At 35.4% G+C, this 14,676-nt stretch overlaps 1 protein-coding gene across 44 annotated transcripts in view; it reads right to left on the bottom strand.

The window, feature by feature from the left end:
- The window catches only part of NRXN1 (neurexin 1), a 1,068,408-nt gene that overhangs the window by 585,587 nt on the left and 468,145 nt on the right, over positions 1-14,676 (bottom strand). For all 44 annotated transcript variants that reach the window (XM_070573944.1, XM_070573958.1, XM_070573931.1 and 41 more), the window contains one exon: positions 5,837-6,275. In XM_070573944.1, coding sequence (XP_070430045.1) covers positions 5,837-6,275 — 439 coding nt within the window. The remainder of the gene's footprint in view (positions 1-5,836; positions 6,276-14,676) is intronic.

The following is a 14,676-nucleotide window of genomic DNA, read 5'->3' as shown; positions in this document are numbered from 1 at the left end:
CACCCTTCCTCATCCCAATTAAGAAGACCTGCGTCTATCTCTACAGTGGGGGTGAAATAGTCAAGTCCCCTAGACAGTTCTTACAGGGTACCGGCCAGCGTTTGTCTCTGTGACCTTCTTTTCCACAGACATGTTAATATATTTGAGTCCTACACGCGTGGGAGCCTCCTTAAGGTGCCTTTGCAAAGTTCTGCTTTGATTCTCAGATGCTTGCTTTCATAATTCACAGAGAATAAATTTTGTTACTTAGATATTTTTGAGCAAAAAAGAGTTTATGATATATTAAACAAATAGCCTGGAGAATTATGTAATTGCAACTATATAAAACATATGTCCATGTTAACAAAGACTGGAAGAAAATGTGCAAAACTAAAAATGTTTTGAGCGGGAGGAAGAAAATAGATGACTTTTTTTCTTTTTAAATGTGTTCAGAATAAATAAATAAATGCACCAATTTAATAAAATTTAATACAATAATTTTATGCAAAATTGACTCCATCTAGACATCAGTATAGTCAAATAATTGATAAGGCATTTTAGTCTTCCCATTGATGGGTAATGATTTATGGGCATGGATATAAAATAAAGTATTATAAATTTACTTAAAATTATTTCAATGTATGCAACAGGCTACTAGGTAAAGCCATGGGAGGAATGTTTATAGTCAGAGGGCAAGTTCAAATAAAGACCTAAACAGAGAAATCGGCTAATGGTTGTTCAAGTAGGAATGTCTAAGTGTGGTGATTCATGAATGGTATACACAGAAATCAGTGCTGGTAATATATAGCTAGAAAGTGCTGTTCACATCACACAGTGATTACTATAAACCTCTAATTATGTGCTCTGGAGAGAGCCTTGTGCCTTTCCCACTGTAATTTCTAGTTCTCAAACTAGAACTCTATGAATTCAATTCAAATCTTAATGGCTGCTTAGCTGTTAAATGTAAGCTTACCCATGAATAACCGCTGATACAATCTGCTGTACCCTGCTGTACACAAGCAGAATTTGACAAGAATAAGGAGTATTCTCTTTGATTTCAATGTGTAATGATCGTTTGCAAAAAAAAAAAAAAAAATGACTGGCAGTTTGCTATAAAAATACTTGAGAGGATACCCTTTCCTGAGCCAAAGAGCTTAACACAAATTTAAACAATATTCATGCCCCAAGAAAACAGTCATTAACTTCATCCTAATTTTAGCACAATTCACACTTTAGCTAAATACCTGGACAGTTGTTTTGTGTTAATTTGGGAGCAAGAGAGAGGGAAAGGGGGACCCCGGAAAGGGAAGCGGGCTGGTAAGGAACTGCTCAGCTCTAAGTCCTGCAAAGTGTGCAGAGTAATGAGCCTTTTCAATCATATTTATTAACTCAGTAACTTAGGGGTTTCGCTCTGTTAAGTAGCTAAGCTGTCCATGGAGGATATCCACTTTTTGCAGCACTCAAGTCATACACTCTCATCCCCCAAATCATGCCTACACTTTGCATGGTTCCTCCTTGGCCACTTTTGTGCAGGATCTGAAAATGCTATTCATGGTTCAGTTCACTTGGCCTCCCATGTCACTGTCAAAGACTAAACAGACAGTGGAAGAAGCTACACTGTACAGAGAACAGCGGTGGCCAAAGAATATTAGTCAAAGTGTGGGAATTAAAGTGCCTCTTTCTTCTCCATGTCATAGAATGCAAGAAGGGACATATAACCCAAGACAATTAATTGTGCCGAAAACGAAATTCTAGAAAAGTATTCAGATGAAGGGAATATTTCTCATCAAACAAGGGGCTCATATATCCATCTTAGTAAACAAAGGGCTGATGGGCAAATCATCAGAAAGATGGAGATCCCGGGTGACTATCTTCCTTGTTACTAGCATGCTTACTGTGGCTGCGTATCCCAGTCCTTGGAAAGGAGTGAACGCCTTCTCTCATGATTAATTTTCCTTCTGCCTACATGTTTGCTAAATGATACAGGGATCTCATGAACAGGCAGGAATAGTAGTCCTGTTTTCATAAAATCTTGTCATTTCTGTACCAGGCTTACCACAGTTCTCTAACAGTTGTTTAACTTCTTCACTGCATTTTTCTTCCAGACACCTGGGCTTGGAGGATGGAATTGTGTTTGTAAAAAAAGACAGTACCTGTTATCCTATATTGTGTTAACTGCTTTCAGGAAGTAATGTAATTCCTTACAAAAAGTTGCATTTACAACTAAAATAGTGCTATTGCTCTTCAAATGTAAAGATGATGACACTTTAAAATATTAGGGGTAGGTTGACACTGAGTCATTCACATGTTTTTATTCCTTATATTTTCTTATACCAAATATTTATTGAACAACTGCTATCGCCTAAGAAAGAACCAGGACCTGAGGATATAAATATAAATAAGATATTCCCTTGCACACATAGGTTTCCCTTATAAGCTGTATGGGGGATATTAAAAATTCACTCTGTCCACCAAATATAGTTTTAACCCTATCTCTGACTAGATGGCCTAAACTTATTAGCATCTAATTAATGGCCATGGCTTTTATTCTGACTGACTTTAGTATGGTCAATAGCAGAAAGAATAACTCTTAGGCCTAGGCTCCCTCTACTTTAATAACAGAGACAATATGGCTCATTAAGTGTTTTTAAATATGGAGCTAAGGAGTGTCCCAGGCAAATCGATAGATACAACCTTCACTGTCCATGAATCAGAAAGCGGCCCACACTGCCCTCTTGTCACAGCAGTATCGTCTCCTCACATTATATTAAGAGGAATTTTCATATAGCCTCTAAATATAACTGATGTGAAAAATGGGTAAAATGAATTATTTCTTGAAATTCTATGTTTCTTAGTTTTAACTGAGCTATAAATCTTAGTATTTCACCAGCTTAACTCAGAAATATCCTCTAAGTAAAATAAAAGCTAGTATAGCTATTCATTCAATTATTAAAAGGCTGCTTTATTCCAAACCAATGCAGTGTGCAAATATAGAACTTAATTAAAATACTATATATAAAATATTAACAGCTGCAGTTATTAAAATCACATTAAATTCCCTTGAGCTTGGCCAACACAATATGAGCTCTCTTTTTTTCTGTTTAGTAAGGGGCAGGACTTACTTTAGTGAATGAGCTTTGGTTTTCATATTGTTTGTTCTAATTCACTAATGTGAAATTGTAATCACATAAAAGTACTTTACCATCAAAACACCACCAAGAATACTAACTTAATCTTTCCATTGGATTCCAAAAAAAATCTCATGTTTCGTTTATTTTCTTTCTTAATGCAAATAACACTCTCTTAAGGCATCTCTCTCTTCTTCCCATCCAGCACTGAACTTTGGAAATTAAAGTAGATATTCTCTGCTTTGACCTTTTCCAATGAGGATATAAACAAGGAAGTTAATAAACTCTTGGCAATTTGGATGAATCTAACAGCTTAAACAGAAAATGTGGATTTTATTCTGTTTGAGGATTAAGGTATTTATCTGATCTTTATTGTAATAGGTCATCCACAGGACTTGGGAAACTAATTAGATTGAATCACCACTTAAGACTGGAAAGAAATATCCAGGTATAAATCAATATTATCAAATGAATAACGGATAGTTTTACTTTCCTTTCGGATAGTTTTACTTTCCTTTTATATTCTTTTGCATTTATTAAAATTTTGACAATGAGCATGTATTTCTTCAGATAGTAAGAAAATATCTCATTTCTAGGTGAATGAAATACAACTGAACTGAAGTGTGGTATTTTTTCACCCTTGTGAATTTCCAAAAGATGTCCACTTAACCTGATTAGTTATGTTTTAAACTATTAAAAAAACTGACTAACAGTACATATATTCTTGAAAGTCAATTTCCAAATTTTATTCTAGATGTATTTTAAGTCAAACTGTAATGTCCACAAGTTAATATTTCAAAAAACAAGATTAATCACTACTCTCATCCTCTTTTTAAGTCTTCTATTTGAAAGTGCCTAAGTAGCAAATTAACTGCTAGCTCTGGCAGAAATAGGCTGGGGGGAGCCAAAGGGAGGCATTCTTGCTATATTTCTGTATTCCCATCAAGGTACTCTTCTCAGCTTAAATCAGAAAAACAAAGAGGAATCCAATTCCTAATGGAATCAGTATTATACAGCTGACAAAAAAAAAAATCTTTTACTGTCTACTCTCAATCATCTAAAATACTGCAGAAAAGTGATAACATAGCACAGATTTCACAGAATGCTAACTCATCTTCCTTATGGTCTTCTTTAGGGAAATGAAATAACATAGGGAGACCGAGTTTTCAGCGAGGGATGAATCAGAAACAAAGTCTCCGAGATATCTGGGGATCAGAGCAACGGGTTCCGACCTTCCTTCAATTCTCCACCCTCACCCCCAGCTCCCTCCCAATTTGCCTACATTCCATTTCTTTATTTTATTGAGAAAAAAGATATATCTAGGATGGCAAACACAATCTTCTTGATCAATAAATAGGAACACAAGGCACGAATAATAGTGAAATGTTACCCCTCTTCCCTGCAGAGAAGCTAGGAGTAAATAAGTGACAAGGGAGTCTATGAAAGGAAGGGGTAAAAAGAAGAGCTCAGCCTCGGGGCTTCAGCATGGCCCTTCTAAAACAGGATGGTAATCACAGATTATTGGATCTAAAAGAAGCACTAAATGTCATCTGGTCTGTGGTTCCCAAATTTGGTTGATCATCAAGTCCCTTGGAAAGCTTTACAAAAAAATAGAATCCTAAGCCCCATCACTGTTGATCCCCCTTCACTGGTCTGGGATCCAGTGAATACTGGCTCCCTCACAATATGTTTTACAAGGGAAGAAATTCAGGTCCACAAAAAATGCCTTGGCCAAGCTTGTACTGCTATTTAGCAGAAACTCCAGAGTGGATAATATAGTATATAAACAAATGACAAGGTGGGAGGAGAGAGAGGAGGAGAGTGGCTAGTTCTAAATTCAGTTGTCTTCTATTATAAGAAGACAATTTGATTTGTAAGTGAGAGGAACAACCACAGCATAGGAGCACAGGGTGAAGACAGTAAAAGAAATAATATATAGTTGTGTACTTAAATTGGTTCTCTCTGGGTTTCCACAAATGCTGTTTCCTCTTCCTAGGTGATTCTTGCCCACCTAAGCCCATTAATCCACTCCCAAATTTCAGAGTCAGTAATTTTTATTTCTTCAGGCCTTTCCTACAACATCCCCTTCTACCCCCACCATACACACACACCTCCAGGAAAAAAGAGCAGCAGAAAGAAGCCAGTGGAATGAACCCCTGTTGGTGGAATTCCAAATATCTTTCATCAGAAAAGGGAAGCTATTTGGAAGGCAGCAGAGTTTTGCTGGTGTCCTTGAAAACCTACTATATTGATCAAAGTATTTTGATACCATAGATCCACCTTGGATAAAAAGAGTGCTGTATTAAACTAAGGAATGTATGTGTGGATCATTGAAATTTTTTTCATGTTTTATATTTGTCACTTCAGGCTCCTCCAAACAACCAATGATACGAGGTAATTGGGAATATAAGAACCCTTATATTTTCATTGCAAATTCAAGATAAAATTTCCTGCAAGATTTGGCACTTGATTATCCAATAAATGTTGATTTAGGAAGGTATTCTAGAAGCCATTTGGGCTTTTGGAGTTTGATGCCCAACTCTCATGATTAATTAGCTCCTTCTGATTCTTATATGATATGAAACAGAAACAATAACAGATAATTTCCTTTACCCTAAAGACAGGAATGTAAGAAATCTTTAATATGTCTTGGTTTTAATTCTTTAGGAATAGCAAAGGGTAGATGGGGTGTTCCAGTAGATAAACAGTACAGAAAAATGATAAATTACCTGACCGTCCATCTCTCTGGAAGTCCACATGATACCATTCTCCATCATTCACTTTCTTCTGCAGGGCTTTGATTTTTATTGTACCTGACCCCATATCCAAGAGGAGGTAGAGGTGGCCATCTAGCATCTCAATAGCAAAGAAGTCAACCTTTATCATCTGCGGGTGCTTGGCATCTTTTTGGTGTCGTGGCTTGCCATGGCTAAATAAGATGAGGCCATTTGGCTCTGTTGTGCGGAAATCAAAGGATATGGAGCCTGTTTTCTTTGCATTCCATTTAGGCAAAGAGATGAAAGACTCTGGGGTTTCAAAGGTGATTGGGTCCAAAGTTGCAACATTCTCACATTTAAATGCCACCACTCCATGGATCTTCATCTTAGGGTCTCCTTGCTTGGCAAGTCGAGATAATTCCAGCCTTACATCATTATTTTTATATACAACCTGTAGGCAGAGGATAGCAGTGAGAAACTAAGCGTATATTTTAATATTTGGAACTTGTCATCAGCTCAGGAAACTTGCAAGTAGATCATGAAAAGGCACACAACGTTTAGTAGCTTTTGATTATAAGACAGCTTTTTCATCTAAATAAAATTCAAGTATCAACTCATTGAACAGTAACAGTTCCAATCTAATTTCATTCAAATAATGTGCATGCACACGTGCACACAAACACAAATTCCCTGTAGTTAACTCAAATAATTTGAATAAATCTGCATAGCTTTCATTATTCCAAGGATGTGTAGACTTGAACTTATAAAAACCATTTGCTTTTGTTGGTTGACTATGGTATTTCATTTATTAAAGACAAGCACTGAGGTTTTTCAGTTTTCCCATCACAAGAGTATTTGAAATTAGATACTTTTGTATACTAGTTCCCTAAAATACAGGATCTCTTCTATGGTCTATATATCCATGGTGTGTATTAATTTTGGAAGATAAGCATAACAAGTTGGGGTAGAAAATATACTGAAATTTCTCAGAAAAATCATAAAATGCAACTAAGATGCAGAAGCTCTCTCTTGCCCTGCCTACAATAATAACTACTTGAATAATGTAGGTAACTCTGGAACATGGTATTACTCTAAGTCCATTCAACCTGTATTACTGGTGTTCCATTTTACTTTTAATGTACACAAATGTGGAGCAAAGTTCGTCCTGTACCCTCGTTTCTCAAGGCACTTCAACTAAAGTGGCTGGGTGGTTCTGATCACTTGTTGATAGTTCTGGGGCTTTTGTGGACTACAAAAAGCACATTGGACAAATCCACTGGCAGTTCTCACAGTATCATGCATCTGCTATGATATCACCTTAATAAATTCATAGCTATTTTTAAATGAGGATAAAGAGAGATTCATACCCTTTTTCTCTACAAAATGCATAGCATGGATAACTACATTTCCAAAAGATATGTCATACTGACTTAGGGATAAACTAGTTATCTCTGTCCAGATAACTATCTATATTCGTTTAAGAAGGCACTCAAATTTCACAGCGGCCAACATTGTCAGGTTCTAAATCCATTTATCCACGTATAAAAATATATTTATATAACAGAAAAAATAAGACAGGCTGTGTCTTATTAGAGCTATAAAGTTAACCAGGTCAACACAGCAGTTATTTCTTTCAAATCCAAGGCCAAAGAAGCCAACAGTTAATGTGACTGACAAGTTTCTTGATACGATTTGTTAATGGATACTTTATTTTTCAGAGTTATTAAGAGCAAGCTCTGGTATCAGACTCCCTAAGTTCAAAGCCAGCTCTGGTATTGCCTAACTGTATGATCTCTAAGCCTTGTTTTCCTCTCTTTTAGGGAGATAATACTTTACAGGATAGTTATAATGATTAAAGAAGAAAATCCATGTAAGCGAGAAAATCTACATAAAGACAATCAATCCAATGCCAGGCACATCGTAAGATTTTAATAAATACCAACTACATCAAACTGCATGATAATAAACATCATCATCATCTCTTTATCATCATCTAGTATACACAGAGATATTACTTCTAAATTAATCCATAATAAGGAAATGTCTAGAAATTAAGCACACTCATATAATTGGTATTTTATACTTGATTTGTACCAACTAAATAAATCATCTGTCCAATATTAGTCCTGGTGTTTTCAGTTTATCTTTATCTTGAAGAAGGATTATTATAAAGAATACCATATCTCTTATTCTTTGAACAAATATGTATAATGGTTTAACAAGCATCTATTGACAACAAAAAAGGAGAAAATGAACTTAAGCAATAACAAAAGGAATTAGATTAATTCTTAAGTATACTTTCTTGAAAAGAGAAAGAGCTATGAAGCCTTGGGAAAGTTGATTTAGGATTGTCTTTCTCTGTGGATCTTTAGAAGTGGAGAAAATCTTTTTAAGGATGATTTTCCAAGTTTTGTAACTTCTCACCATGATTTTCAAGCTACCCGAACCTGCATTACTTTTCATTTTCTTGGTGATTTATATTTTAACATTTGGAAATTTTTTGACATAGATATTGATCAGGAATAAGCATTTTCTGACCCAAATGATGCAGATGATGACACTGATCAATGCTAACACATTGCCTGTGCAATGGAATTGGGTGTTTCCGACGTGAGCAAGTGGGTATAAGGCTGAGTCTATTGCCTCATGAGTCCCACATCATCTACAAAAAAATTGAAGGATGTGGGATTAGTGTAATTCTAGGTGAGGACTGCACTGATAGATTTATAATGTCATGAGTAAATTGGGTGCCTTGGTGATAGGGAGGTTTGGGGAAATGGAGTAGGGATTGTCTTCATCATATTACTTATGATGAGCCATGCACTGCCCTCTCCAAAAAACAGAAGATGAATCCCCACTAGAATCTATGATTAATGCAGGTAGGGACCTTGCTCACTGTAGCCCTGCACCTTGATCAGTGCCTGGCAGAGGGTAGATACTCAATAAATATTTACTGAGAGTTGAACGAAATTCTTCTTTCACTTTTTTTAACTTAGTTCCCAGATTGTAGACTATTATTAATAACAATATTTACAAATATAGCTATTTTTAAATTGTTTTTATTTTTATTTTATTTTTTTTTTTTGAGGAAGATTAGCCCTGAGCTAACTACTGCCAATCTTCCTCTTTTCCTGAGGAAGACTGGCCCTGAGCTAACATCCACGCTCATCTTCCTCTACTTTAAACGTGGGATGCAGGGCTTTTGCCAAGGGGTTCCATGTCCGCACCCGGGATTGGAACTGGCGAACACCGGGCCATGGAGAATCGGAACGTGTGAACTTAACCGCTGTGCCACTGGGCCAGCCCCTTCAAATACAGTTAAAATATAGCAGAATGTGATATTGTGGACCAATCTCCTAACCTAGTTACTATTTTGAGCCTATTTATCTAGGAAAGTGTGAAACCTTCTGTGCATGTTCAGTTATAAATGGCCAGCTGGACTGTGTATTGGAAAACTTCACCTTCAAACTCATTTTGTGGGGTGTAAATTACTTTTAGAGTGAAAAACACCTGAGTTAAAATTCTCCAGAGGTAGAATAATTTTCCTAGAAGAACTATCTTGAGAAGAATTTTTTTTTCTTCTCATTTTCTATTCTTTGAAAGGCCACTCTAGAAGACAGGAAAGCAATTTTGGATAGGCAGGCTGATAGCTCTCAGATCTAACCACTACTTCATGTGCCCCAGATTTCATAATCATACTACATCTCTAAAGTTAGACTTACTTTTAAAATGACCTAAATATAGTTCAACTATAATAATGAGTAGCTAGTAAGCACTCCAAATCTTCTAAAAATTCATGTGTAAGCATTTTTTTGCTTCTTTCTCAGATAATATGGTTCTCAATCATTTACAATTATTCATGTATCTTTTTTCTAATTTCATCAAAGTTGTAATTTATTTAATAGTTTCAACTTTCAGCAAATATCTATATACTTCATCTTCTTAACAATTGATGATATTTATGGCACACTTATGTGGATCTGTTTATAGAATCAAGATTTATGTTGCGATATTGATTGTTTTTGAAGAGCAATTAAAAATGTTGACTTTTACTTCCCTGCTTCATAGGCTTATATCATAAGTTCCAAAGAGATAGAAACATAAAAGAGGCCTCAGGTTTTTTTGTTATTTATTTGCTGTTTTTGTTTTCTTTTCTTCGCTGCCATATAATTTCTGCACATTGCCCTGTTGATCTTTTCCCTTTCCTCTAATGTTTGTTATTTTTAAAATATCCTTCACACTGAAATACTCAAGGAAAGGAGTAATGTGTTTGTATTTTTATATTGCTAGGCTTGAAATTTCAGGTAGACAGCCACTGAGTATTTTATTTGGCCTTGATAATAATCCTGAAAAGGCAGGGGCAGGAAGTAGGCTAAAGAATAGAAGTTTGAAGGTGTAGATATAGACTTAGTTTAAGCACAAAGCTTTTACCTAAGTCAAGTTGCCTAACATCTCTGTCTCGGTTTCTTAATTTCTAAAACAGACATCTAAAAAGGAAAGCAACGTCAAATCCCCAAATCTGTGAGGTTTTCTTCCCTCAATCTATGTGATTTGAGCAGAGATAAAAGATGGCTTATTGTTGCTTCTCATTTTCTGGCTTTTTCCAGTTGTGGTTTTGATGCCAAGATATTGTTCTCTATTCTGAGATATATCGAAACACTAATCCATTAGTAAAGAGAATGTTCACTACATCTTTAGGCGTACGGATGTGCCCCAAGGATTATATCTATCTGAGGTTTGTACAGATGGTAGTGAAGAACTGGTGGCTGATAGCTAAGGCTTTCCACAGGAAGAGGGAGGGTAACATTAGTAGATCAGCAGGAAAACATTTGCCACTCAGATAAGGACTTTTTTTGTTATTGTAAATATATGTTTCAGCTTAGAAATTTTAATGAGGTTCTTAAATTTATTAACATGTATTGATCAAGACTTTTCATCCCGTAAGTATGAGAGTACACAGGATGGTGAAATGAGAACTGAAGAGCTATGTAGAGCTCTTGAAAGAGGAGTCAAAGAGCTATGTAGAGATCCAAACTCTGCTATGTAGTTTTTCAACAGATATTTCATTTAGGATATTTTATATATATATATTTTTTTCTAAAAGTCCATAAAGTTTAAGAATTATCTAAGAGGACTGTTGTTTTAATTTTACCTTTTGTTTGTTTTAAATGCATTTAATGCTTTTACTCTATTAAGAAAATGTGAGAATATTTCAAATGTCCAAATTTAATTCTTCTTTTCTCCTATCTGTGATCTGTCCATGCATCATCTATTTATAGCAAAGAGCTTGTTTCAAAATACAACCAAGAAGTAGCCAGTAAGTGAACAGTGCAAGAGCCTTCCCAACAAGTAGGAAGTAAATTACATTTGTTTTGCCATGACCTGGGTAAGGAACAGCTCAAAAAAGGAAATAAAATGTATTACAACTTTCATCCCCAACATTTACTTATTTATTATTTTGAAATTATTTTTCAATCCCCAGACTTTCAATTTAATCAGATAAGTAATTGTTAGGTAAGGTACTGAAGAAAATGCAATTTTAGTTACTCCCCTGTGCATATGCCCAGTCCAATAGAACATGATCCACTGAGAATAAACCAGTTTAATTTCTCTTGAATATTTGCTATTGGTATATATATTGGTAATGTGTAAACTATATGTGGACATACACACAGAGTTTATACTTTATCCAAAGTAAATGTGCTTATATATGCAATATATGTCAAACCTGCTATCATTGATGTCCAGAAAAAAATGCACACAGATATTAGAATACATTGTACATCTCTAGACAGACAGATAAGTAGATAATACATATGTATATATACCATACACACAAAAAATATAAATAAACATTCACCAATAATATTTAATAAAGTCAGAAATTAGAGAGTTCTTGGCTAAAACACACATTTGGAGTAAAAAATATCTTGGCCTAAAAGCAAATTTTAGCGCTTACAAGCCTGGCACGCCAAACGAAGGGCTGTAGTCAAAATAATAACAACAATAACAATAATAATAATAATAATAATAATAATAAATTACTTTACAATTTAAGAAAGCAGAAAATTTAAAAATTTGCCTCAACGTTCCTGCCATCACAAAAAGACAATTATAAAAGTAGAGGTAAGGTGGTCCCTTTTTTTTTTAATCATTGCACTTCCTATTGCCCTATCTTCCACCCAAGATCAAGTTTCTTACATAATTCACTTTCTTACACTGAGAGCTTAGCACGGAAACTGCTTATAGTAAAAAGGTAAAAAACGTTTGCTGAATTTAACTGACCAAAAGACTAACAGAATTTCAGCTTTTCTGAGAATGTGACACCATAGAAGTTTTGATCTGCAATTGGAATATGTCCACTTGAAGTAGACGTGCACCCAGTTGCAGGGACTTCTGTATTTGGGGTGGTTTGGAGAAGGAGTAGCAGATAAGAAAGAAAGTGTAGGAAATGTGCAAGTCCTGTACAAAGTAGCCGAATACCTCTTTAAAACAATACTTAGCCTTGAGGAAATCTGATTTTAAGGAGAGTTACATAAGGAATTTTGAAAGATAAGAGGGTTTTTTTGGGGGGGAGTTAGTGGGTTTATCGCCATAATCCAATCCAATGAGAGATTATATGCAGATAAAATTTTCAACGTAATTGAAACTTTCCCCATAACAAAAAAAAAAAAATCATCATGGAATGTAAAAACAGACTACAACAACATCATTTATCAGTAAAAGCATGTGACATTTAATATGAAACCAAGAATTAGTTGAAACTTGGAGAGAAAAAAATAGCAATTCTTTACTTAAGGAATGTAGAGAAAGAAATCTCTTTGCTTAGTTCCAATTAAACAGGGTCAAATTCATCCTTTTCATAAAAAGAAGGAAAAGCAAAAAGAAAAGAGAACTCTTCCTGCTTTGTCCTTCTCTCATTCCACTGTCAGCGAGCTGCCTAAAGTTATTTAGGCAACATTGGATGCCATCTGTACCAGTTAGCCGTGGGAGCTAAAAGACTGTGTTGTTCCTGAGTTAACAGCTCTATTTAATGAAGCTTTCAGTGGCATATGGGTGTGTGGCAAGAGAACTTGAGCTCCATTAAATAGGAATGTCTATTTTTCTCACATTAAAGACTCAGTAATTCCGTAATGCCTTTTGGAAAAAAAAAAAAATTGGAAAATGAGCCACTGTTGTCAGTAACGGGAGATTTGAGATACCATTTTTTTTTTTAAAGAAAACTAATCAATCCTCTTATTTCCACACGAGGAAACTGAGACTCAGGTAAGCTAAGGACTTGTCTCCGTTGGCATCAAGCTCTGATCACAAACAAGAATTGGGACTTCAGTGTTCAACGTTTTTTCAACTCTGTTAAAAAAAATACATAAATAGAACAATAAACCATCTCTACCATAGGTGCAGGATTAAGAGAGGCCCTTGAGCGATTACAAATGATGAGCAGATGTCTTTTCAGCAACATGCCAAAAAGGGAACCGTAACTGATTTAAAGGCAATTCTAACTTTAAAACTGTGTTAGCTTCACAATAAGCTGATGCTCAAATACAAAAATAAAAGACCTGAGGGGAAAATATCTTGCAGTTATTTCCCCAACTAATGGCATTTAGAAAGACACTGAAAAAGTTAACTAGAAACAATAAACGTGCAATGTTTACTGTTATTTTGCAACTAAGTGATGAAGATATTTTCAGCATCAGTCTTGCATGATCTTGCGGAATGTAATACACCGTAAGTTAGGGTTTAAAGCTTGTATTCCAAGCCGGCAGATGCTGCTAATAAGGGCAAAGCACGTCTGCTTTATCCAAAAATTTTTAAATTCTCTACCAGTCTCAATGAGAGAAAAGTAGACACTATTATTATTTTTTTTAAGGGAAACTCTCTGAACCAAGGATGATACCTTTGAACTGATAATAACAAAATAGCAGCACCAGATGTTATGTCTAGATGAACCAACTCACGTTCTTTTGCAGCCTTGGCCTCAGGAGCTCAGTAAAGCTCCCTCCATCATCTAATTTTACATTTTTCTACGGGGGTGGCCATTAGTAAATAATATACCATTTAGTATATATATGTTTACATGTATGTATGGAGATCCATATATATATATAAAATATCATTTACTATTAGTCCGTCCCTTGCCCATTGATTTGCAATGGCATGGTGTATGGTGGATATGCCAAAGTTTTAACATTTGAATCTGGTGTCATTTTTGATCATGTTCATCAGTTTTTAGCTGAGAAAATCCACCCCCAAGAGAGATTTTATAAATATATAACCACATAAAATATTTATTACTTAATTTTATGTCTGTGTCTTTAACTTTTTAATCTTTTTGAAAATATTTGTCTTTTCTTTTAAGGTGAAAATCCAAATCGAGTCCCCCTGCCCAAACAGTTACTTATTTGAACCAGCATGAATTTTTAATAATTCCTCTTTTTTCTACTGTTTTGTAAGGGCTACCTAATATTAAAATCTTACATATATTTCCTTTTTCTTTCTTTTTTTTTGAGGAAGATTAGCCCTGAGCTAACTGCTGCCAATCCTTCTCTTTTTACTGAGGAAGACTGGCCCCGAGCTAACATCAGTGCCCATCTTCCTCTACTTTATATGTGGGACGCCTACCACAGCATGGCTTGCCAAGTGGTGCCATGTCGGTACCCAGGATCCAAACTGGTGAACCCCGGGCCGCCGAAGTGGAACATGCGCACTTAACCACTGCGCCACTGGGCCAGCCTCTAAAATCTTACATATATTGTGTTCTGTTTCTGAGAATCCTATTCTGTTTTATTGATCTGCTTCTTTTTTTCTTGATCCAGTTCCAGTTCATTTAATTATCACAGCTTTATAACATG

This window comes from Equus przewalskii, chromosome 14, assembly GCF_037783145.1.
Source record: "Equus przewalskii isolate Varuska chromosome 14, EquPr2, whole genome shotgun sequence".
NCBI classification, from domain to species: Eukaryota; Metazoa; Chordata; class Mammalia; order Perissodactyla; family Equidae; genus Equus; species Equus przewalskii.
Note: the sequence above shows the minus strand (reverse complement) of the source record. Positions and strands in the feature narration are given on the sequence as shown.